The sequence below is a fragment of the Carassius auratus genome, chromosome 34 (genome assembly GCF_003368295.1).
Source record: "Carassius auratus strain Wakin chromosome 34, ASM336829v1, whole genome shotgun sequence".
Lineage (NCBI taxonomy): Eukaryota > Metazoa > Chordata > Actinopteri > Cypriniformes > Cyprinidae > Carassius > Carassius auratus.
This window is the reverse complement of record NC_039276.1, coordinates 5350481-5374309: the sequence shown is the minus strand read 5'-3', so window position 1 is coordinate 5374309 and position 23829 is coordinate 5350481. Positions and strand designations below refer to the sequence as shown.

The 23829-nt window shown below is 36.3% G+C and overlaps 1 protein-coding gene across 50 annotated transcripts in view; it reads right to left on the bottom strand.

Annotated features, from left to right (window-relative positions):
• ttn.2 (titin, tandem duplicate 2) overlaps positions 1–23829 on the bottom strand; it is a 158506-nt gene that overhangs the window by 94528 nt on the left and 40149 nt on the right. For 5 of the 50 annotated variants that reach the window (XM_026218872.1, XM_026218879.1, XM_026218877.1 and 2 more), the window contains exons 46-91: positions 23548–23826; positions 23160–23438; positions 22701–22979; positions 22316–22603; positions 21873–22151; positions 21503–21784; positions 21092–21373; positions 20733–21011; positions 20362–20640; positions 19985–20272; positions 19591–19869; positions 19037–19318; positions 18332–18610; positions 17938–18219; positions 17575–17853; positions 17181–17468; positions 16806–17084; positions 16430–16708; positions 16044–16322; positions 15643–15930; positions 15223–15510; positions 14673–14963; positions 13546–13833; positions 13007–13126; positions 11578–11851; positions 11100–11283; positions 10767–10850; positions 9711–9978; positions 9360–9620; positions 8887–9096; positions 8723–8800; positions 8601–8627; positions 8435–8488; positions 8284–8334; positions 7946–7996; positions 7549–7620; positions 7073–7132; positions 6824–6895; positions 6285–6446; positions 5996–6103; positions 5593–5688; positions 5153–5248; positions 4726–4827; positions 4306–4410; positions 2783–3994; positions 87–158 (exon numbers count right to left, since the gene is read on the bottom strand). In XM_026218872.1, the coding sequence (XP_026074657.1) occupies positions 87–158; positions 2783–3994; positions 4306–4410; positions 4726–4827; positions 5153–5248; positions 5593–5688; positions 5996–6103; positions 6285–6446; positions 6824–6895; positions 7073–7132; positions 7549–7620; positions 7946–7996; positions 8284–8334; positions 8435–8488; positions 8601–8627; positions 8723–8800; positions 8887–9096; positions 9360–9620; positions 9711–9978; positions 10767–10850; positions 11100–11283; positions 11578–11851; positions 13007–13126; positions 13546–13833; positions 14673–14963; positions 15223–15510; positions 15643–15930; positions 16044–16322; positions 16430–16708; positions 16806–17084; positions 17181–17468; positions 17575–17853; positions 17938–18219; positions 18332–18610; positions 19037–19318; positions 19591–19869; positions 19985–20272; positions 20362–20640; positions 20733–21011; positions 21092–21373; positions 21503–21784; positions 21873–22151; positions 22316–22603; positions 22701–22979; positions 23160–23438; positions 23548–23826 (10314 nt within the window). The remainder of the gene's footprint in view (positions 1–86; positions 159–2782; positions 3995–4305; positions 4411–4725; positions 4828–5152; positions 5249–5592; positions 5689–5995; positions 6104–6284; positions 6447–6823; positions 6896–7072; positions 7133–7548; positions 7621–7945; positions 7997–8283; positions 8335–8434; positions 8489–8600; positions 8628–8722; positions 8801–8886; positions 9097–9359; positions 9621–9710; positions 9979–10766; positions 10851–11099; positions 11284–11577; positions 11852–13006; positions 13127–13545; positions 13834–14672; positions 14964–15222; positions 15511–15642; positions 15931–16043; positions 16323–16429; positions 16709–16805; positions 17085–17180; positions 17469–17574; positions 17854–17937; positions 18220–18331; positions 18611–19036; positions 19319–19590; positions 19870–19984; positions 20273–20361; positions 20641–20732; positions 21012–21091; positions 21374–21502; positions 21785–21872; positions 22152–22315; positions 22604–22700; positions 22980–23159; positions 23439–23547; positions 23827–23829) is intronic. The other 45 variants (XM_026218889.1, XM_026218902.1, XM_026218915.1 and 42 more) reach the window with 27 other exon arrangements.

The following is a 23829-nucleotide window of genomic DNA, read 5'->3' as shown; positions in this document are numbered from 1 at the left end:
AAGAGACCACCATAATATGACAAACTGAAACATAAAATTTAGTATGACAAAAGAGTTTGTTGAAGAATCCCCACAGTACTCTTTACCTTTTGGGGCTGCAACTTCTTTCACAGAAACTGGGGTCTTCTCTGGAGATGGTTTCTTCTCTAGCTCTGCTACTTTACATCACAAATAAATGTGTACATTATAACCTCAAAAACACAATTTTTGTAGTTTTACCATTATACTCAACAAACATAACATAAATTGTTTCTAACACAAAACAGAGAAAACGATTAGGCGTTGTAACATTATGACTCCCAAGACAGGACAAAGAAGAGGTTAGTGATGATTTCTGATACCTGAAGAAAACCTTTTCTAAGAAACCAAGTTTTAGAATAAGATAAATAGACAACCAGATGTTGTCTGATGTCATTATACCTTTTGTAGGGGTCACCTCTTTCTTTTGAGGAGCAATTTCTTCAAGCTTTTTAGATGGAAGAATAACCTCTTTCTTTTGAGGTACTATAGCATCTGCTTTTTTAGTGACAGCAACAATTTCCTTCTTTTTAGGCTGAGTATCATCTTTGTGATGCTCGGAAATGACCGTTTTCATTTCTTTCTCAGTTTTAGTAATAGTAACAACCTCCTGTGTTGGCACATTATCTTCCTTCTCTTCCGGTTTAATTATGTAGGACACTTCCTTCTTGTATGGAATTTCTTCCTTATCAGAAGGAGGAGTAACTTCTTTTATATTAAGTGAACTTTCTTCATTTTCCTTTGAAATTTGTGTGTAGGCTATCTCTTTCCTCTGATGTATAGTTTCTTCTGTTTTAGGAGCAGCCTGCTTCCTTCTCGGTGGAACTACTACTTGTGCTGTGGGAGCTTTGTCTTCATTTTGAGCTACTGTTTTTTCATCCTTTTTAGGAGGAAGAGGGACCTCTTTCTTTTGAGTTACAATTTTCTCATCCTGACAATGTAACGGAACCTCTTTCTTGTGTAGTAAAATATCATCAGATACAATATCCTCATCTTTTCTAGTAGAAAGAACAACTTCGTTCTTTTCAGGCAGTATTCCCTTGTCCATTCTGGGAGGAAGAACCATCTCTTTCTTTTCAAATACAATTTCCTCATCTTTTCTGGGAGGAACATCTTTCTTTTTAGGTAACATTTCCTCATCCTGTTTAGCAGGAAGAGGGAGCTCTTTCTTCTGAAGTGCAATTTCATCCTTCTTTTTAGGGGTGGCAATAGTCACTTTTTTAAGAAGTTGTTCAGCAGTTTCCTCTTTTTTGGAACCAATATCGGTCTCTCTTTCTTGAGGTATTTTGCCTTCTCTATCTTCTAATTTACTATCCACAACAACTAGTTTCTCATGACCTATGTCCTCAATTAAATCTCCTTTCTCTGTAGCCAATAGCAGAACAACATCTGGCTTATTGGAAGATTCTTGCACTTCTAAAGAATGTTGTTTAAAAATAGCTTCTGTAAAAGTAGAATGTGGAAAAATTAATACCGTCTCAGTCATTGAAACAACTCTTTATGGTTTCATGATTTTGAAATCGCAGTTATCTGATTATAGACACTACAAAACTCTCAGTGATCATATAGTCACAATTTTAAAAATCATAAACTAAAGCACTGTTTATAATTTTTTATCTTACCTGTCATTATAAGTGCTCTAGAGTGTTCAACACCAGAACATGTTTCACTGATCCTAAATTCTTCTGAAGTCAATATACTTTCTTTTGAAGAATCACCCAGTTTTGAAATCTGTAAATGATCAATTTCTTTGCCATGTTCTCTGTCATACAGTATTTCTGTTTGTGATACAGCTTTTCGATAAGAGATGTCCTCTTTTGAAGTTTCTTTCATCAGAAGTGACTTCACTGCAATTTTCTGACTGTCAGATGGTGTGACTTCATCCTTCCTCAGGATAGAAGTGGATTCTTGAAGATTTTGAATGCAAAGAAGAATTTGTACCCAGAAGTGCAACCAAGAGATTGATAGATAATAGAAAGAAAATGATTTTGTAAGAGCCTAATCATAAATTTAAATATACCAAAAGAGTACACTTTATACTAAACCGTCTGAACTGCATGGGTATTTCTTCTGAGACATTTTTTTTAATAAGTGAATATGGAGAAATGAATATGGTCTCAGGCTTTGAAACAACTCGTTATAAGAAAGATTATATTTATAATTTATAGAAATATACACAAATTCTCCAATAGTAATTTCATAAACTGTACTTTTAACAGGGTGTGACTTGAGACTTGGTGTTTGAGAAGATTGAACCTTTTGGGATTTTGGTTTCACCCACTTGAAAGACATTACGTATTGCTATACTTAGTATACTTCATGGGATTGTAACAGAATATGAAGACAAAATGATGTTCAAGAGAAAATAAGATTACAAAGACTGCAATGGTGTTTGATTTGTGTACCTTTGGTCTTCTCATATTTCTTTGGCAGTAAAATTAATGTATCCGGCTTTCCTTGCAGCTCTTCTGTTGTAGATTTTGTCCGTGTTGAATCCAAAGCAACTTAAGAGAGTATGAAATATGTAAGATTGACATCAATAAGATCAAGAGATCACTCTAGCGAGTGGTAAGAGGTTAATGAAGAAGAATAAGAACAAACTAGAGAAGGACAAGAGACAAGTGACAAACATAAAAACAGGACTACACAGACAAAGAAATTAGTTAAATAAAATAGTAAAGAAGTTCAAAGAAAGTCATTTCTAAGACAGCAAAGCAAAGAATAAGAAGAGTAGACAATCAGATGTTGTCCTAGATCATTGTACCTTTTGTAGGGGTCACCTCTTTCTTTTGGGGTACAATTTCTTCATCCTTTTTAGCAGGAGGAGGAACTTCTTTCTTTTGAGGCATTACAACCTCTTCTTTTGTAGTGAGAGCAACTACATCCTTCATTTTTGGTAAAGTATCTTCTTTCTCTTCCAGTTTTGATTTAAGAGACACTTCCCTCTGTGCAGTTTCTTCTCTGAAGAAAATTTCTTCTTTCATCTCTACAATTTGTGTGGAAGCTACTACTTCCTTCTGTGTAATTTCTTTCATGAAGAAAATTTCTTCTTCTTCTTTCTTCTTTGAAATGTGTGTGGGAAGTATTTCTTTCTTTTGAGGTACAGTTTGAGGCAAATCTTTTTTAGGAATCTCTGTCTTTTGCGTAACAATTGCATCCTTTTTAGGAGGAAGAGGAACCTCTTTCTTTTCAGGTTCAGTTGCCTCATCCTTTTTGGGAGGAAGAGGAACCTCTTTCTTTTTAGGTAATATTTCCTCATCCCGTTTAGCAGGAAGAGAAACCTCTTTCTTTTTAGGTTCAATTGTCTCATCCTTTTTAGGAGGAAGAGGAACCTCTTTCTTTTTTGGTTCAATTGTCTCATCCTTTTTAAGTGGAAGAGGAACCTCTTTCTTTTTTGGTTCAATTGTCTCATCCTTTTTAGGAGGAAGAGGAACCTCTTTCTTTTTTGGTTCAATTGTCTCATCCTTTTTAAGTGGAAGAGGAACATCTTTCTTTTTAGGTTCAATTGCCTCATCCTTTTTAAAAGGAAGAGGAACCTCTTTCTTTTTAGGTAATATTTCCTCATCCCGTTTAGCAGGAAGAGAAACCTCTTTCTTTTTTGGTTCAATTGTCTCATCCTTTTTAGGAGGAAGAGGAACCTCTTTCTTTTTATGTAATATTTCCTCAACTTGTTTAGCAGGAGGAGGAACCTCTTTCTTTTGAGGTATAATTTCCTCATCTATTTTAGAAGGAAGGGGAGCCTCTTTCTTTTCCTGCTTTTTAGGGATAGAAACAGTCTCTTTTGTAAGTAGCTTCTCTGTAATTTCTTCCTTTTTGATACCAACAACAGTCTCTTGCTTCTGAGGCACCTTGCCCTCTTTATCTTCTAATTTGTGAACAGCAGCATCTGGTTTCTTATAACTTATTTCCTCAATCAAGTCTTCTCTCTGTGTAGGCAAAGACGGAGGGGCCTCTGGCTTCTTGGAAGGTTCTTGCACTTAGAAAGAATATTAAAGTTAAGAACAATGCTTCAAATCGCACTGTTTTAAGAGTGAGAGAAGAGGAGTGAAAGATCATTTAAATATACAAGACTTAAGATACATAAGAAACCAAGACATAAGATGTAAAAGATATGGTAGAAGCTACCAATAAGAATACACTCAGTCCTAATAATAATGCGGGACAAAGACAATAACAAACAAAAACCACTGTCATACACGTGTTCCTCATAAGAGTGTGGCTAGTTAATAAAGAAACAAACATTCAACAAAAACAGTCTTACATACAAAACCTAGTATATGTCTATACCTTTCTTTGCAGGTTCTTCCACTGTAATCACTTGCTCAGGTTTAGATGGGACTTTCTTTGGCGGTTCTTGAATTATTGGTTTTGGTTTCTTTTCTTCCACAAGAACTTTAAAGAACATGCATTGTATTGTTTAAAGATTAATTTTCATAAGCACATATCAAAAACACACAGTGTCACATACAATACACTTCCTAGTGGAAGCTAGAAAATTGCAACAATAAAGATGGTTATTTGAAAAGCTTTTAAACAAGAAAACCACAAGACATAAAACATAGGCAATGAACAGTACCCAATAAGAAACATTCACCATACACAAAAGCCACAGAAAGGTTGTGTGTTCCTCTGAAGAGTTTGACAAGTTAACGAAGAAACAAACATATAACAGAAAGTAGCCCTACATACAAAAAGCTGAGTCTATACCTTTCTTTAGAGGTTCTGTCTCTGGAACTTTAATGGCTTCATCAGGTTTAGCTGGCATTTTCTTTGGTGGTTCTTCAACTTGTTTCTTTTTCTCCACAAGAACTTTAAAGAACATGCATTGTATGGTTTAACGGTTCATTTTCATAGCCACACATAAAAGAACAAACAGTATCACATATAACACGCTTCTTAATGGAAGCTGGACAACAAAGACAGGTATGTAAAAAAAAGTTGACAATATACCCACACATAACAAATCAAAAGCAATTAACAGTATATAACAATAAAGTGTACAACAGTAATACTGCAGGACAGAGACGTTTACATAAAACCCACTTCACGTGTTGCCAATAAGAGTGTAGCTAGTTAAAAAAGTAAACACACATACAAAAGAAAATATATTACATACAAAAAGCTGAGTCTATACCTTTCTTTGGAGGTTCTTCCACTGGAACTGCAATGGCTTCATCAGGTTTAGCTGGCATTTTCTTTGGTGGCTCTGGCTTCTTTTTCTCCACAAGAACTTTAAAGGGCATGCATTGTATGGTTTAAAGATTCATTTTCACAACACATGACAAAGAATGCACAGTGTCACATATAACATGCTACCTAATGGAAGCTGGACAAACAACAAAGACAGGTATATAAAAATTTTGTAGAAAAGAAACCCACATAAATAAAAAAGCAAAAACAATGAACAGTACATAATAAACATAATGACAGCACAAAAAACAGTAATATTGCAGGACAAAGACATTCACATATAAGCCACTCTAAGTCATGTGTTCCTAATAAGAATGTGGCTAGTTAAAAAAGAAAATCACATACAGCAGAAAATAGCCCTACATGCAAAAGATGAGTCTATACCTTTCTTTGGAGGTTCTTCCACCGGAACTGAAATGGCTTCATCAGGTTTAGCTGGCAATTTCTTTGGAGGTTCTGGCTTCTTTTCCTCCACAATAACTTTAAAGAACATGCATTGTATGGTTTAAAGATTCATTTTCATAGGCACAAATGAAAGAACACACAGTATCACATATAACGCACTTCTTAACAGAAGATGGACAATTGAACAACAAAGACAGGTATATGAAAACTTGTAGACAAGAAACCCACACAAAATAACTGTAAGCAATGCAACATACAAAAAAAAATAAAAACTGTAATACTGCAGAACAAAGATAATGACAAACAGAAGCCACTGTAAGTCATGTAAGAATGTGGCTACTTAATAAAGAAACACACATACAACAGAAACAGAGTCTTATACCTTTCTTTGGAGGTTCTTCCACTGGAACTGCTTTGGCTTCATCAGGTTTAGCAGGCACTTTTTTTGGTGGTTCTTGAATTGTTGGTTTTGGCTTTTCCTCCACAAGAACTTCAAAGAACATGCATTGTATTGTTTACGGTTTAATTTTCATGAGCACACATTAAATAACACACACAGTGTCACATTCAGTGCACTTCCTGATGGAAGCTGGACAATTGCAACAACAGATGTTTTATGAAAAGCTCATAGACAATCCCACACAACATGAAATAAAAGCAATTAACAGTACCTTTGGCTGGGGGTGGCTCAGGTTTTTTCACAGGTGTAGGCTCAGGCTTTGGCTCAGGCTTAACTTCAGGCTTAGGCTTTGGTTCTGGTTTGGGCTCAGCTACTGGTGCAGCTTTAGGCTCTTCAGGCTCAGGTGCAGAAGGCACGGGAGCTACAGGTGCTTCTTCATGTAACATATTTTTGATATTAGTACATTTGTAGAGTTTCGGAAGAGTTAAGGCAAGCATGAAAATAACAGTGTAGTACAATTAAACTCATACCTCAAACAGAGAAAGACAAGACAAATAAAAAAGAACAGACACAAGATTTGACAATTGCTGTTGCATGCAATAAGAACATGTAGACTTAACATCAATTAAAAGAATTAAGAGGGTCACATCTAAAAGTCAAAATGGGGGGGAAAAAATCAATATGCTAACAAAAAGATGTTGTAATAACAAACATTTACAAAAGGGCTTAAAAAGGACTTGATTCGCTTAAAAGGTGTATATGCACATAGAACAGGACAGAACCGCAAATAATGACATGTTCTTTCCATACCTTTTACTTTGGGGGGTTCAACTGGCTCTGGCAATATAACTGCAGTAACTACTTCTTCCACAGGCTTTTTAGCTTTTGGGTGAAAATTGGTGAAAAGTGTTGTAAGAATATTCAATTAGACAAAAAATAACACTACAAAAGAATATTAACATGAGAGATAGAGTAGAAAGAATGTTTATAAAGAGCTCCATAGACACACAAAAACGTATAAACACAGCACTGGAGCACACTGGACAGACATCTGCATACCTTTCACAGGTACTTCAGGAATTAGCTCCTCTGGTTTAGATGGCTCAGGTTCCTCGAATTCTTTGAGAATATTAAGAACAATTAACTATATAATATCAAACTAGTAGCTTCAGCTTTGAAAGCATCCATGCATAAGCATCAGGGCAAGAATCACAGAGATATCACTGACATTTACACATAGACGAACTGATACATCCACACAATACAGAATAGTATCAAAGCATTACTGAAGTTAAGACAATTAAAAAAGCATGTAAATTTGTGTGCAACATTTAATTTTAAAACTTTGCAGCTGCCACTAAAGCAAATATCACAAACATTAACAGCACACAAGACTGATAGCACATGACACGGCACAACTAAGGTGAAAGTAAACACACAATATTACAAAGAGACATGAAAATGACAGACATGAGGTTGATGTAAGCATGTTTGCCAACAAGCAGCAAAGCAGCCAGCTGTTTCTCTTTCAGTACCTGTTGTTGGAGCCACCTCTCTCATTCCCAGGATTTTTCTACTGACAGCCTCTTCGACGGGAACCCTTGGGGCTGATGAAACAGAGAAAGTCCTTAGAATAATCACCATAATTACAGTAATAACTGGCTTTGGAGAAACATACGAAATCTGTTCAGAAATATTTACGTTGGTAAAGCTACATATATAAACAAGGTCAGACTGGTAAATGTATGACAACACACACAACAACACATACAGTAATCGTACATTGTGAGGACAGGGTGAAAACAAGGGGAGATACAGACATTAATATGAAGAGCATAAATACATACAAGACATATAAAAATGTTATGTGGTCAAACAAGTGGAAAGAGAGTTAGAAATGATATTTGTAGACTCAAAAGCTCTCAGTAATACCTGTTACTGATATTTCCTCTACAACACTCTCCGCTGTCCAGCTCACATACTCTGGTAAAGGGTAAAAAGTTGTTACACGTGTCCAAAGACGAATACTTTAAATATTGACGTTATTTGGTTATTTCACGCAAGATGTTGGAAAAAAAACAGACAAAACAAAACTGTTAAAAAAAACTGTGTTATTCTTTTACATTTATTTTGTTGTTGTTGAAGAGATTGATGGTTAAAACAGACAAAGTTAAATGATTTTCATAGTGAAGTGATTTTTGTCAGTTTTAGTTAATGATACTATATGAAAAGGATGAGGTGAAAAATGTCAGTTTTATTCTCATAATTACCTTGTGTTTCCATTTTTTCTTCGTAATGGTAATATTCCATGGAAGATTCAGCTTATCAAAAATAATACGTTTATGAGTAACTATCACTGATTTTGAGGATAGAGATTTATGTATTTTCATAAGTAATTTTACATAGAAATCTCAATCTCACCTTCAATGGTTAAAGCAGCTGCTTCGGGAACTTGTATTGATGTATCTGGGATGTCTGTGTAAGTGTAATTAAAAAATTTGAAGCTTGCTTACATAAATTAATGAAATGTGTGAAATAATCGGTCAATATGCACTAAAGGTGTTAAAAACATCTGTCCCATACTTACCATAAGGTACCCTTTCTATATCAATTTCTGAGAAAAAGAAAAAGAAAAAATAACTGTAAGGAGCCTTCACAATTTAAGGAAAGTTAGTTAAGTAAATGCTGGAGCTCGACAGCTGTACCGACCTTTGCCTGACAGGTAAAGCTCAGCTGTACTTTTAGCCTCACCCCTGGGCTCCAGTCTGACAATGACTGAGTACACGCCTAAAGGATTATTAATTTGGTTAAATGGGCCTTTTTATTTAATGTTATTAAAACGAAAAATGGTCCCGCACTGGAACTCCACAAACCTTCATCGGCAGAGGTAACGTTGCGGATGATCATGAAGTGCCGTCGCCCTTCACTTTGGAAGGTATATTTGGGACTCTCTTTAAGCTCCCAAGTGTCCTTATACCATGTTACAATAGCATTGTCGAAAGACACCTCACACTCAAAAGTGGCCGACTGATGTTCTCGCACCACAATGTTCTGGATGCGTTTGGTGAAATGTATTTGCTTGGCTAGAAAAAGATAACGCAAGGTGGATGATTAGGACTAGAATCTAATGCCGGGACCTCTTTTTCTGCCTAATATAGTCCATTAAGATTTGCTATAAAAGAAAGCCAGGAAAATGTGAAGGCAAAATATCCCTGGCATTTAATATAAGAAGAGTTTTTCCATAAGAAGTGAAGACGAAGAAGTCACAGATGATGAAAGAAGAGGTTAGTAGATGATTTAATTTACAGTAAACGTAAGTCTGACAGTTGAGTAAATCTGTACGAACCTTCGATCCAAAGATTTGCAGTGGTTTCAAGATTTTTGTATTTGCAGGTATATTCTCCTTGGTCTTCAAGTCTAACATCTTTGATTGAGAGCTTCTGAGTGTAATTTGCCACAGCAAATGCGTATCTGCTGTGAGGTTCTAAAAGCTTCCCATTTTTAAACCACTGGGTTTTTACGTTAGGTACAGAGAACTGGCAAGTCAGTGTACAAGTTTGGCCTTCCTTACCAGCCACATCCTGCATATGTTGTTCCACTTCACCATCTGCAGAAACAATAAGGGTCAAAATGTAAAAACTTAAAAGAGTATTGGATATAGTTCAGGAGAATCAAATGATGTTGCTACAGTACATACCCAGCACTGTCAGTTTGGCACTGGAGATATGTGGGCCACACACAATACGATAATTGCCCTCATCTCTCTTCTGGCAATCCTTGATCTTTAAGATGTGACGATCACCCACAATTTTAATGTCATACTTGTCACTACTGTCAAGTTTTTGGGTTCCCTTGTACCAGGAGAGTATGATTTCTGGGTAGTTGATCTTGATTTCACATTCAAACACAGCTTCCTTCTTAACAGTAGTTGTCTGGTCCGTGATGTCATGTACCACAGTGACAGGCTGCATAGGAAACAAAAGAACACAATTTAAATGACATACTAATTAGCATAGTATCTAGACATTAACCAAAGTTGATTTTTGCATTTAGCAAACTGAATTCTAGATTATACCCAAATTGCCGACTTGTGACATTGTAAGGGGCCTCGTTGTAAATGGTAATGATACTGCATAGAAATTTTACATTTCTTACACTCTTCTTCAATAATAATAATAATAAGGCACTATGTATGAAAGCGCTTCAATCACACTCCTTTGACTGTGACTGTTGGTTTATGTAATGTTTGATGATACCATGCAGAAATAAATTATACTTACTGTTTTTTTTTTTTTTTCAGTACTGGGAATAACATTACATAATATTTACAGTATATAACATGCTGTAAACACTGTAACATTAAAACTACAGTAGTAAGATAATTCTGTGTTTGTCCAATTTGTCATAATAAAACATGTCCAAGGCTTCTCAGGTGCACTTGCAGGCAGCCTAACTTACACAAAACTAACGTGCATTATAGACATCTTTCACTAAAGCTTGACAATCAGAAAATGTTTAAATGCACTTATCCCTGCACTATGTATGCTTGTGCTATAATTCTATATAAGCATAAGCATATGCCACGTTTTGATACTTTGTTATACAATACAAATGACATTCATGTATTTTTATAGTGTTTATAAACCACTAGCTGATCTAGGTCTTATTTTCCTAAATAAATAAAAAAGAAAGTTTAGATTTTTGCTGTCTACAAGAGTTTATATAATACAAATAACAGAATTAGATTTCAAACCTCAGTTTGTTCCATCCTCTTTTGCAAATCGGCAACAAGTTTAGCCAAATCCTCCTCAGACTCTCTTGCAACGCTTTCCACTTCCTGAAATGTAATAAAACCAAGCAATTAAACAATTTATATAATATACTTTCACTCCTGGCTTGAAATTGAGTTCCTTAAAGGTGAATGTCACGAAAACCTTTCTTGACCACATTTTTGAGTTGGTAAATTTAAGTAAAACTATAAAAATGATCAATTAACAGGAATATTGTTACAGAAGCAATGTACTTGGTCTTATCTTCTAAACGGAACTATATGATGCTGTTGTACTGTTGTCTGAAACAATCTTACCGGTCTTCCACTTTCGCGTTCTTTTTCCTTCTTCAGAAACTCAATAGCTTGAAGGAGACCCCGGTAGTCTGTGATGCCATACATGCGAGCATATTTCTCATACTCCTTCGGATCAACATTTCTAAGCAACTCAACAATGTCAATATCCTTGTCCTCTTTAGGGCTTTTCTGCTTTGATGGAGTTCTGGGTTAAAAAAAAAAAAAAAAAAAAAAAACATTTTAGCCAATCTTGTATAGATAACATCTCAATCAGTGTTTTACTTAGTGTGCGATGTAAATTTATATATTTGGTTTTTAATATGCACAAATGGTGAAGCAATAAAAATCAGACCCATTAGTTATTTTTACAATTACAGTCTATCATTTATAACAATAAAAATAATCATATTTAAGTCATTTAATTTATAGTAAAATGCCTGTTACTAATATTGGTCAAGGTGGGTCCTTGAGGATGGTTTGCAATCTGACAGACACTCACTTCTTCAGTTTCACCATTTCTAAAGTGGTCTCTTTCTTCTCATCAACATTCAGGTTGGTGCTGCACTCAATTTCTCCATGTTTGTTTGAAGCAACACATCTGTACTGACCAGAGTCAGATTTGGTCACCTCTTTGATCTCCATCTTGGCCTCTTGGCCTTTTTGTTCAATACTGACGCGACCACCATGAGTCATCTGTCTCCATTTGCCCTTCATCCATTTCACATTGGGAATGGGATCACCACCAACTTTAGCAATGAAGGTAGCTGTACCTTCTGCAAAAACATAAATTAAACATAGCATCAATAAAACTTTCTTCTGCATTTTAATACAGTTCAACCCAGTGTTGGGTAAATTACTTAAAAAAAAAAGTAATTAAGGAAACACTTTAAAATGTCCTTGTTACACAATATATTTACTTACTATTGTAATAACAATTAATTACATGCAAGTAACCCTAAACCAAACCCTGATCCTAAACCTAACAGTATAGTAAGTAAATGTAGTCAATTAATATGGCTCAGTACTTAAATGTATAATTATACAGTAATAAGGACACCTTTTAATGTTTGTTCATTATCAATGTTGTATTTAAATTTCTTTTTCTAATTACTCTGAAAAGTAAACTTATTTACTCAGTAACTTAATTATTTGAATCATTAATTATACCATAAAATCCCTATAAACCTTGATGCATAAAATTAAACTTAATTCTTTCGGTTTCAGTTTAACGTAGAAAATATTAGCTTTTTCGCATTAAAACAACTATAAAACTCAAGCATTTAATAAAAAATCTAACCTTCTTTTGGTTAAAGAATAGAATTGCTCTGCAAAATATCTAAATACAAAAAAAGCTTAAGAAAATAAAAGTTTTAAGTAACTTTTATAAAGGTGCCAGAAGGAAACATGACTTGTGCATCTTGAGATACAGTAAAACAATGCAACTGACATATTTTTTTTTCAAAAGCAATTAGTATCATATTTCAAACACACTGACATACTGTACACGTATATAACATTAGCAGTCACTAATATTAATTTTGCCCACCCCTAACAAAAAAAACATGATATTGTACTGCCATTCATTCACATATGTTTTGTCTGTTTTACCACATAGTTCAACATTCTGATATTTTATAAATTAATTTGTATTGCTTTGCAAACTAAACATCAATATTATATTTATATCCTAGTTTTATACGAAATGTATCCTATATGTTAGCCTACAAGTTCTGAGACAGGAAGGAAAGTACCTCGCTTTAGTTTCATACGGATTACATAATCAAAGAATATTAATTTTCTATTGAATTGTTTCATTTAAATTTAGACACTTCAAAGTGTTCTATAGAAATATAGCATATAGATCTATCTATATGCATCACACCATACATTGGTTCACCCCTAAAAAAGGGAAATGGAGTATCACTTACTCTCAACGATATGGACACTCTTTGGCTCCTCAATGAAGAACAAGTTGTCCAACTTTTTAACTGCTTCAGGTGGTGAAGGGGCCGCCTGGGCTGGGGCAGGAGCTCCTGGTTTCTCTGAAACTTTTGATGGAATATTGCAGTGAGTTACATACATTTTTAAAATTAAGATATTCAAGATTCAGGTCTAAAACAATTTAGACAACAAAAACGCATGACCCATTTTACTTTTTCAATAAGCCGAGCTGCAGGAATAAGAATGGCAAAGAAACATTCGCAAAGAAGCAGATTTGGAGAAAACAAATCATTGAGACCTGTTTGTAATCAACAAGCAAGTCTTTGCCCTGACAAAAGTAATCTGTTGTCAGGCCAATAAAGAACCAGAAGAGAGAATTAGATTAATGAAAAAAAAAAATATTAGAAGAATCTAATATTGGCAATAAGCCAACAGAATGGCAAGGTTAGGATGAAGCAAATAAAAAAAGAAAGATTTACAAAGGACATGTATTCATTACACACACACACACACGCACACACAATACCTTTGATAGTGACTTTAGACTTGCAGAATTCACTGCCAGCCTCATTGGTTGCTTTGCAGAGATAATCCCCAGAATCTGCCTTAGATACATGGGTCATTTCCAATGTGGCAGTGCCATCAACAAATGTAATCTTAGTATTTTCAGACGAAGAAAGCTCTCGTCTGTCCTTCATCCACTGAATCTTGAGAGGAGGAGTTCCACGTACATGGCAGCTGAGGGTAAGTGTTTCACCCTCAGTCACAGTCACTGGTTTAAGAGGCAAGTCAAAGCTTGGTGGTACCTTTTGCGCTGTATTCAGAAAATATAGTAATAATAAGCATTTTTGCGAAAATGTTAAATCCTTTTTGAAACATATATGCATGAATGTTTACATATAAAGAGACATTTGAAAAAAGGAAATTTCACATTTTTGTACTCTGTTAATAATTTACAAGAAAATATACCATGGTAATTACATGGTACTCCAAGGCATTTCCAATAATTATGAATTTTAGTAACATGGAATTACCATCTGATACTGTCACTGGACCACTGTACATTTTTAAAGAGCGGCAACCATCTGGTCCCTCTATTGAATCAACATGGAAGTGAAACTGCAACTCATTGACTGGCTGCTAGAGACTGGCTCCAAAAGGAAGTTTTTTCTGGATTATTTTATAGCGTTATCAAATAATATGGCTTGCTGTGTGGTTAATTGTACTAGCATACTGTCCAAGAAGTCTGGGCTCCATATTTATCCTTTATCTTTTTTTTTAAGCTTGATTAAATTGCAGAATCAGATAGACTGTGATTAGCTGTAGGCTGAAACCATAGACTGTATAAAAAAGTAGCATATAGCATTAGATCCTTAGCCTGAGCTAACATGATCATGATGAGATAGGTGGGTGTGGTTTCAGCAACCGGACACCTGAGCTCCATCTGCCAAGATGGTGATGGCCGGCTCCACCCACTCTGGGCTTCAAAAATGCTCTTCAGAGACCTTTCGTTGACGTAACGGACACTACATCCATTGTTTTATACAGTATATGTTTTTTTTTTGTTTGTTTTTTGTTTTTTTACAAGGAATACCACACTTATAACTGGACACATTAAATAAGAAAAGCTTGACATAGAAACCAGCTGTATACCTGTGATCTTAACAGACACTTCATAAGAGGCAGTGCCAGCTTCATTGGAGATTTTGCACGTGTATGTTCCACTATCTGACAGCTGAGATTTTTTGATGCACAGGACAGCCAGGCTGGTCTTGAAGGTTACATCATAACAGTCAGAGGTGAAGATTTCCGTGCCATCTTTATACCAGTTGACAGTCAGGGGCTGTGATCCAGCTACACGACCCTCAATCTTCACTAGTTTGCCCTCAGTGTCCTCAATAGTTGCTGAAGGTTTTTTGGTAAAACTAGGTGGAATTTTGCGTTCTATAGGAACAATAAATAGAGGTGTTGTTAGACAATACATTCATGATAGACAAAAAGAGTTTCTTTCACCTTAATGCATGGAACAAAATTAAGAGTAAAAAAAGAGTGACATATGCTCAACAGTGCAACCTGTTGACCTACTGCAAGCAAAGAAAAACTTAAATGCAAAGGCATGAAGAATGGAAGACAAAAACATAAAAGAAATAAAGCACCACTGGTCAGTCCCAAGACAATGAAGACACAGGCAGTGACCAAATACCTTTAACAGAAACTTCTGTAGAACAAGAGTCCTTCCCAATATCATTACTAGCATGGCAAGAATAACGACCAGAGTCTGCCTTATCAGCTTTCAAAATTGTCAAATGTGGAGTGTTATCCACACATGATATCTTATAATTGCCCCCTGTGCGGATGTCTTTGTGATCCTTGGACCAAGTAACTTTTATTGGCAATGATCCCGTCATGTGGCATTCCAGTTCAACAGTATCTCCCACTGTCACGTCCACAGGTATGAGCTTTTTATCAAACACAGGTGGATATCTTGGCTCTGTAGAGTTAAATAGAGATAACAGCACAATTGTATAGACATGGTAACATTCAATTCAGTGTGTTTCACGACACAGGAAAGAAATTTAATCAGAGAAAAATAAATAAACAGAAATAAAGGAAAAAAACAGACCTTGAAGTGTGAGCTTGGCTCTACAAGAAGCAGTTCCAACACTATTAGTTGCAATGCAAGTGTATTCTCCAGAATGTCTCATTTCACCTTTGACTATATTTAGGACAGCAGAGTTATCGTCAAAAGACATTGTGTATTCTGAATCGCTCTTAAGAGCTTCACCATCTTTGAGCCAAGAGACCTCCATAGGAGAGGATCCTGCAACACGACATTCAAACTGGACAGCCTGTCCTTCAATTTGTGTAATGCTAGTTATCTTTTTAGGGAAAGACGGTGGTGTTTTCACATCTGAAAAGAAAAACATTTAGCAAAATACATTGATATATGGTGACACAGTGCAATCAGAACATTTAAGACATTTAAGAGATAGATTCAAAGCTTTGAAGAAAAATTCGAATCACCTTGTACAGTTAAGAGGCACCTGGAAGAGGCAGATCCTATGCTGTTTTCTGCCATACATGTGTATTCACCAATGTCAGATTTGGCAACTTTAGCTAGTTTCAGGCAGGCAGTGCCTTTGAAGAACTCCATCTTACAGGTTGGAGAAGAGCGCACTTTGCCATCTGCCTTGAACCATGACACTTTAATTTCAGGAGTGCCACCAATCTGGCATTTCAGGCAAACTGCATCACCTGCAGTGACCTCCATAGGCTCCAAACTTTCAATAAAGATTGGTGGTTCTAAAAGTGACAAAATATATACAGTATACATACCATGAAGACAAGCATGCACAATTTGATTTGGTTTCACAGTAGCTTATATTAAGCAATTTTATTCAATAACAAACCTAAGATGGACACTGCTGCTTCACAAGTGTCGTGTCCAGCATCATTGGAAACCTCACAAGTGTATTTTCCAGCAGCCTCTTTATCACTGTTTAGACACTCAAGGATGCAGGAGCTCTCAGTGGTAGTAATATTGTACTTGTAAGAGGAGTAAATCTCCTGACCATCTTTATGCCATTTCACAAGAATCTTTGGGCTTCCCGCATATGTACATTCAAGTATCAGAGACTTGCCCATTTCAACAGACAGGTTCTTGAGCTTCTTGACAAAATGTGCAGCCTCTGAATGAAAGATGGCATATATATATGTGAGAAACAAATCTCCGCTATAACAAGTATTCAGGAAATAGTTACTCACATTAACTAAATTAAAACTAACCTTTAACAAAAAGGTTCACAGTGCAGTTTTCCTTCCCAGCATCATTAATGATCTGGCAAGTGTACTCGCCAGCATGTGATTTATCAATGTTGAAGAGCTCCAGAATTGCATTATCTCCTCTTAAAGCAATCTCACAGCTTCTCCCAGATACTATTTCCTTACTGCCCCTAAACCATTTCAGTTTCATTGGGGTACTTCCTTGAACGGTTGCTGTAAAGGTGACATTTGTGCCTGGGAGGGCTTCCACCGGTTGAGGTGTGGTCACAAAAGAGGGGGGTTCTATAGCAAACACGACAGGAAGAAGGTTGTGAAATGTGCCTTAGCCAATAGTTTTACATGTATTTATTGTAAATGATTCTACACCTAAACACTAACCTTTAACAACTAAGGACGCAAATGTCTCTGCAGTTCCTGCACTATTCACAGCTTTACATTTGTATGTGCCCGAGTCTGAAAGTTTCAGAGTTGGCACTTTCAATGTGCAGGTATTCTCAGCGAATGTAATCTCATAGTTCGGTCCACTTTTAATCTCCTCTTCGTTATGGTACCAAGAGATGGTGAGAGGGGCAGACCCTGAGGCTTTGCAGTCCATTTCAACAGTTTTGCCAACAATATTCTGTGTGTCCTTCAGTTTTCGTGAGAACGAAGGAGGAACGATTTTGTCTGTTTGACCAAAAACAAGATTCTCAGCTTTTGGCTTCACAAGAAATCACATGCAAGTCTAAGATTGGAACAAATATTATATACAAGGATATTTAACATCACTAACCCAAAACAGTGAGGTGCATTTTGCAGCTATCACTGCCAACTTCATTCTTGATTTCGAATGTGTATTCTCCAGTGTCACTTTTCTCTGTTGACAATAGCTTAAGACTGGAGATCATTTTTGAGAAGGTGATTTTGTATTTTCTGCCTGAAGACAACTCCACACCATCCTTGTACCATTTTGGTTTAAGTTCTGGAGTTCCAGATACAGTGCATTCTAAGACTGCAGTGTCACCAGCGGTTACACTGATTGACTCTGTCTTATCCACTATTGCTGCAGGTTCTAGAAATTTAGATAATTTATGTTAATTTACATAATACATACAAGATATATACTTAAGGGGGGAAATCCATTTTTCTTACAAACCTAGGACAGTTAGGTTTGCTGTGCATTCAGCTACTCCAGCATCATTTTTCAGCTGACATGTATATTTTCCAGCAGTTGTAGAGTCAGCTTTAAAGATCTTCAGTGTGACCTGATTATTCTCAAATGTAATTTTCCTGTTGTCGCCATCTCTGAGAATGTGGTCTTTATCCTGAACCCAAGACACAGTCATAGGCTGCGAGCCTTTGACCGTTGCCAACAAAACCACTTCCTCACCAGAGATGGCTGTCATGTTGGATAATTTCTTCACAAACGCTGGCAGTTCTGAATGTCAGGAAGAGAGTCATCAGAAATCTTAAAACTACGTGTCGTGTTAAATCATTTTTGGGAAAATTATTTGATACTTTTATTTGAACTACTATAGTATCTTACTGACCTCTTAGCTTCACAGTGCCCTGGCAGGAATCACTTCCTACATTATTTGATGCTTTGCACTCATATTCCCCTGCATCTGATGCTTCCAGTCCGAGGATGTGGAGAGTTGCAGAGCATCCCTCAGACACAAATTTATACTTCCTACTCTCCTTTAACTGTTTTTTATCTTTAAACCACATTATCTCAAAAGGTGCTGAGCCTTTCAGCTCACAGTTAAGACTGGCATCTTTGCCCTTCAGCCCCTCAACTGGTGTTGGCACTTTGTGGAAAGCTGGTGGTTCTACAAAAATGTAATTCAAATTAAAGTGAGCATTTATGCATATTACAATCAATTAATAAATCAATAAATCATATCATCTGAAGAGGGTTATCATCAAAAACTACAACTATGAATCTGAAATAAAATAAATATTAGATTGGAAAAAAATACTAAATGAAAATATTATTTTTTCCCCTTGGCAATTAACTTAAACAAGTTTAATTAGAAGCACTAAAATTACTAACTGAAAATAAACTGAACAAACTAAAACTGAAATACAAATAAGTTACAACTGAAAAAAAAGCAAATTCATAATATTAATAGAAATTATAATAGAAGACACATAACACTAAAATAACACTGCTTCTGAAAAATAGTAAATTAATGCGCATGTTGAAAAGGCACAAGCATTAAACTAGTAAATGAAAGATCCATCTACTGTCTAACCTTTGACTGTGAGTGTGGTACTACAACTTTTAGTTCCTGCATCATTCTGGACTTCACAGGTGTAGACTCCATTATCCTCAAAGCTGCACTTGAAAATTTCAAGGACTCCCACAGAGTTATCGAAAGTCATTCTCGTGTTGTCACCATCGCTGAGTACAGCGTCATTTTTGTACCAGCTCATTTTCAGAGGAGCTGTGCCAGTAACTTTGCATTCAAGTAGGAGTTGCTCTCCCATCTTCATTATTTTGGCAGCTGGCAGTTTCTGTACAAACTCTGGAGGTTCTGTAAAACCAAAATTTTAAATGTTATCATAATGATTAATGGAATATATAAAATGGAGCACTGAGGATGATTTCAAAAAGATGGCAGAAGACAAGAGGCAGATGATGGCTTAAACGGAGTAAAGCGTAATGATGCACATTAAGAATGAAGTAAGATGATGATGATGAAAGTCAGGCAGACAGTTTGTATAAGCAATACAAGAGCATGCAAATGGTGAAGCATGAAAAACGATAATGAAGAGCGCTGATAAGAGTACTTGAAAGAGTTCCAACCTTTTACCAACAAGGTTGTGGTGCATTTAGCAGTACCAGCATCATTGCTTATTTGACAAGAGTAAGTTCCACTGTGTGATACTCCAACGGCAAAAAGATCTAGGAAGCATGAGAGGCCCTCCAGGCCGGTAAAACATGAAGGTCCACAAATCAGCTCAGTGTCATCTTTGAACCATTTCACTGTGAAGGGAGATGTTCCCTTAAAGGTACTCTTAAACCGAACAGTGGTATTTGGTATGACAGCCTGTGATTCTGGAACCAGCACAAAGCTTGGTGGTTCTAAATCATTAATGGGAAAGAAAGACAAACACATCTGTTAAGAAACTGGCAGCCATCAGAGATCTTAAGATAATTGTGAGAATGAAATATGCTACTAAATACTACATAATCTAACCTTTCACCCTCAGTGTACCACTGCATTCACAACTGCCTGCTTTGTTTGTAAGTTTACAAGTATATGTTCCAGTGTCGGTTTTCTCTAAACATTCAATTTCCAAAGACACGTTGTTTTCGTCCTTAAGAAGTTTATGTTTGGTTCTTCCTGACAGTTTAGTTCCATCCTTCATCCACTCCACAGTTATGGGGAGTGAGCCAGATATTTTACATCCAATTTGAATATTTGTGCCCATAATTTCCTCCATCTCCATCAAAGGTTTAATGAAAGATGGGGGGATTATTTGCTCTGACAAAGACAAAGAAAAGTGAAGATCATAAAAATCACTAAAATTCATCCAATACTAATTATTCCATTAATCAAGAATAAGCACTAACCTAGCACGTTTAATGTCACTTTACACTGGCAGACACTGATGTGGTTGGACACCTCAAACACATACGTTCCTTTGTCTTCCAACTGGACAGACTGAATTTTAAGTTGGCTGACATTATTGATGAAGCTGAGGCTGTGCTGTCTTGAAGGCATAACTTCATTGCCATCTTTAATCCATTTGACTTTCAGCTCAGGAGAGCCTGTAACTTTGCACTCAAAACTTACTGGATCTCCAGCAGTGACATTAATCATCTCTGGCTTTTCAATTATCTGAGGTGGCTCTGGGGATAATATAACAAACATATTTATAAAAGCCTTTAGGATGGACAGCTACAAAAAAAAAAAAAAAAAAACACTTGCAAAAACAACCAACCTTGAACCACAAGGGTAGCAAAACACTTCTCTTGCCCTGCCTCATTCACAGCCTGACAGGTGTATCTTCCACTGTGGATGGACTCACACACAGGGATTCTCAAAGTAGCAATACTGTTTAAAAATGTCCTCTCAATTGAAGGATCCTCCAAAATCCAGTTTTCATCTTTCTGCCATTGTATGGAAAGAGGTGGTGAACCTCTTACAACACATTTAAATTCAACCTTTTTCCCAAGAACTGTGACAACATTCTCAATCCTCTCCACAAACGATGGGGGCTCTGATAGGAAATGTGAAATGTTAAATAGTATAAATAGTGATAAAATCATGGATATAAAATTTATCATACTGAATTCTAACCTTTTATGCTGAGTGTGGTCTGACTTGAACAACTCCCAACTTCATTTGCTACAATGCACTGATATTCTCCAACATCTAACGCATCGCATTTCTGTACATCAAGAGTCATTATAGAACCATTCTTCTGCAAAATCACATGCTTGAGGCTTGATTTAATGTCCTTTAAATCTTTTTGCCAGGTCACCTCAAAAGGAGCTGTGCCTTTTACCTGACATTCAAAATATGCATTTGAGCCATTCACAACCTCAAGAGTACTTAATGGCTTGACAAGAACTGGGGGCTCTGAAAAAAGAAGAAAGCTCAAAATAAAAACTGTTTAAAATCTATGCTCTAGCCAGACTTTTTTTTTTTTTTTTGAGAGATCATTTCAAATTACTTATACACCTATAAAATGCACTACATAGTACTAACCTTTCACTCTTAGTTCCATACTACAGCTCTCACTGCCCGCCTCATTCCGGGCTTCACAGTAGTACACTCCACAGTCTTTGATATCACTGCTACTTATCTCAAGCCGTGCAAGAGAATCAACAAAAGTCATTTTATGCTTGTCACTTGAAATTATTTCATTCCCATCTCTGAACCAGTATGTGTCTATCTCTGGAGTGCCTGTAATCTGGCATTCAAAAACTACCAATTGGCCTGGTTTTACCACTGTTACTTTTTCAGGTTTGCGGGTAAATTTGGGAGGTTCTGTAAAAATAAAAAGAAAGTATTTCTTTTAAGCATTTAACAAAAGGTTTAGGGGGGAAAAGTAGTTAGAAATGATTTTTGTGGAAACCTTTCACGAAGAGTGTTGCTTGGCAAGAATCTGATCCAACATCATTACTTATTTCACAGACGTAGTCTCCAGAGTCAGAAGGCTTAGCAAAAAAGAGCTCCAGTGAGCTAGAGGTGTCATTTTTCTGAACAGAACAGTCAATCCCAGATGAAACCTCTTTCATATCTTTAAACCACTTAATGGTTAGCGGTGGCGTGCCAGACACGAGCACATTAAACTGCACTCTGGATCCTGGTATAACTTCTTGCGATTCAGGCTTCTCAATGATTGCTGGAGGTTCTGCATATAAAAGTAAGATGTATGATTAAAGTTTAAATGAAAATAAAACTCACTGAAAGGCACAGCATAAAACAAGATGATAAGATGGTGTAACAAGATATAAAATACAATTTACAACTAACCAATTAAATACTTATTTATAAAAGCCAACGGTAATGGCAAACCTTTGATCTTCAGCGTGCCCGAACACTGAACAGTGCCTGCTTGGTTTTTAGCAATACAGGTATAGTTGCCACTGTCTGAACTATCAAGATGACTGATTTCCAAAGATGCCGCACTCTCAAAGAATATGCATTTGTGCTTTTCATCTGTCACAATCTCCTTACTTTCCTTGAACCAAGTGACAGTTATGGGATGAGATCCAGAGACCAGACATTCCAACTGTGCAAAAGATCCTTTTATACTCTCCATGTCCTTCAATTTTCTTGTGAACGAAGGTTTGATTATTTGATCTGTTACAGCGAAGGGAAAATATAACAGCTTCAATCTCAGAGTTGATCTAAAATATCCAATTCCTACAAATGGCAATTTTTTTTCTACCATACTAACCTAAAACAGTCACAACTGCCTCACAACTGCTTCTTCCAGCATCATTTGAAATCTCAAAAATGTATTCTCCACCATCACTCTTCTCAGCAGAAAGAATTTTTAATATGGAGCTTGTATCAGTGCTCTGCACTTTGTACTTTTTGCTTGATGTCAGCTCTTTGCCATCCTTTAGCCATTTTGCTTTAAGAACTTTAGAACCAGAGTATCTGCATTCTAGAGTGGCAGGATCACCTACTGTAACACTGACAGACTTGGCTTGCTCTGTGATGTTTGCGGGCTCTGTGTATAGTAAAACATGTATAAATACATGCAAATAGGACTAAATCAAAAATAGCTATATGTATATAATGACTAAAGAATAACATGAAAATCTGATGATCAGAAACTGTGTAAAATGTCACTGATGGGGGGAAAAAAGCGATATTATAAATATGTAAATTAGCATTAATTACTACACACCTTTTACCGCCAAGACTGCTGTACATTTCTGACTACCAGCTTCATTCTGTGCATGGCAAGTGTACTTTCCACCATATTTTAATTGCACACTAGAAATGTTCACCACTGCGGTCTGGTTCTCAAAAGATATCTGAACATGCTCAGATTCCTTGATCTCATGGTCATCTTTCATCCAAGAGATGGTCATAGGCAATGACCCTTTCAAAACACACTGTAAGGAAACCTCACCACCAAGGAGGACATCTGTATTATCCATCTTCTGCACAAATGATGGTGGCTCTAATTTAAGAATATGAAATGTAAGCATGTTATTAGCACAATGTTTACGAACATCACTGTACCTTCACTAACATAAACGAAAATCCAAGAATTTCTTCTTCTTACTAACCTTTCAGAGTAACATGAAAATCACAGGAGGTCTGCCCTACTTCATTTGCTACAGTGCACTGATATTTGCCAGCATCCCCAGGTTCAAATTTTAAAATCTGAAGAGCTGCTACATCATTTGTCAGGCTTATGACGTGTCTTCTATCATTTCGGATCTGCTTTGAGTCTTTGAAACAGGAAATCTCAAGGGGAGCTGAGCCTGACACTGTTCCTTCCAGCACAACATCTGTGCCTTTAACAATTTCTTTGGATTCAAAAGGTTTCACAAACTCGGGAGGTTCTG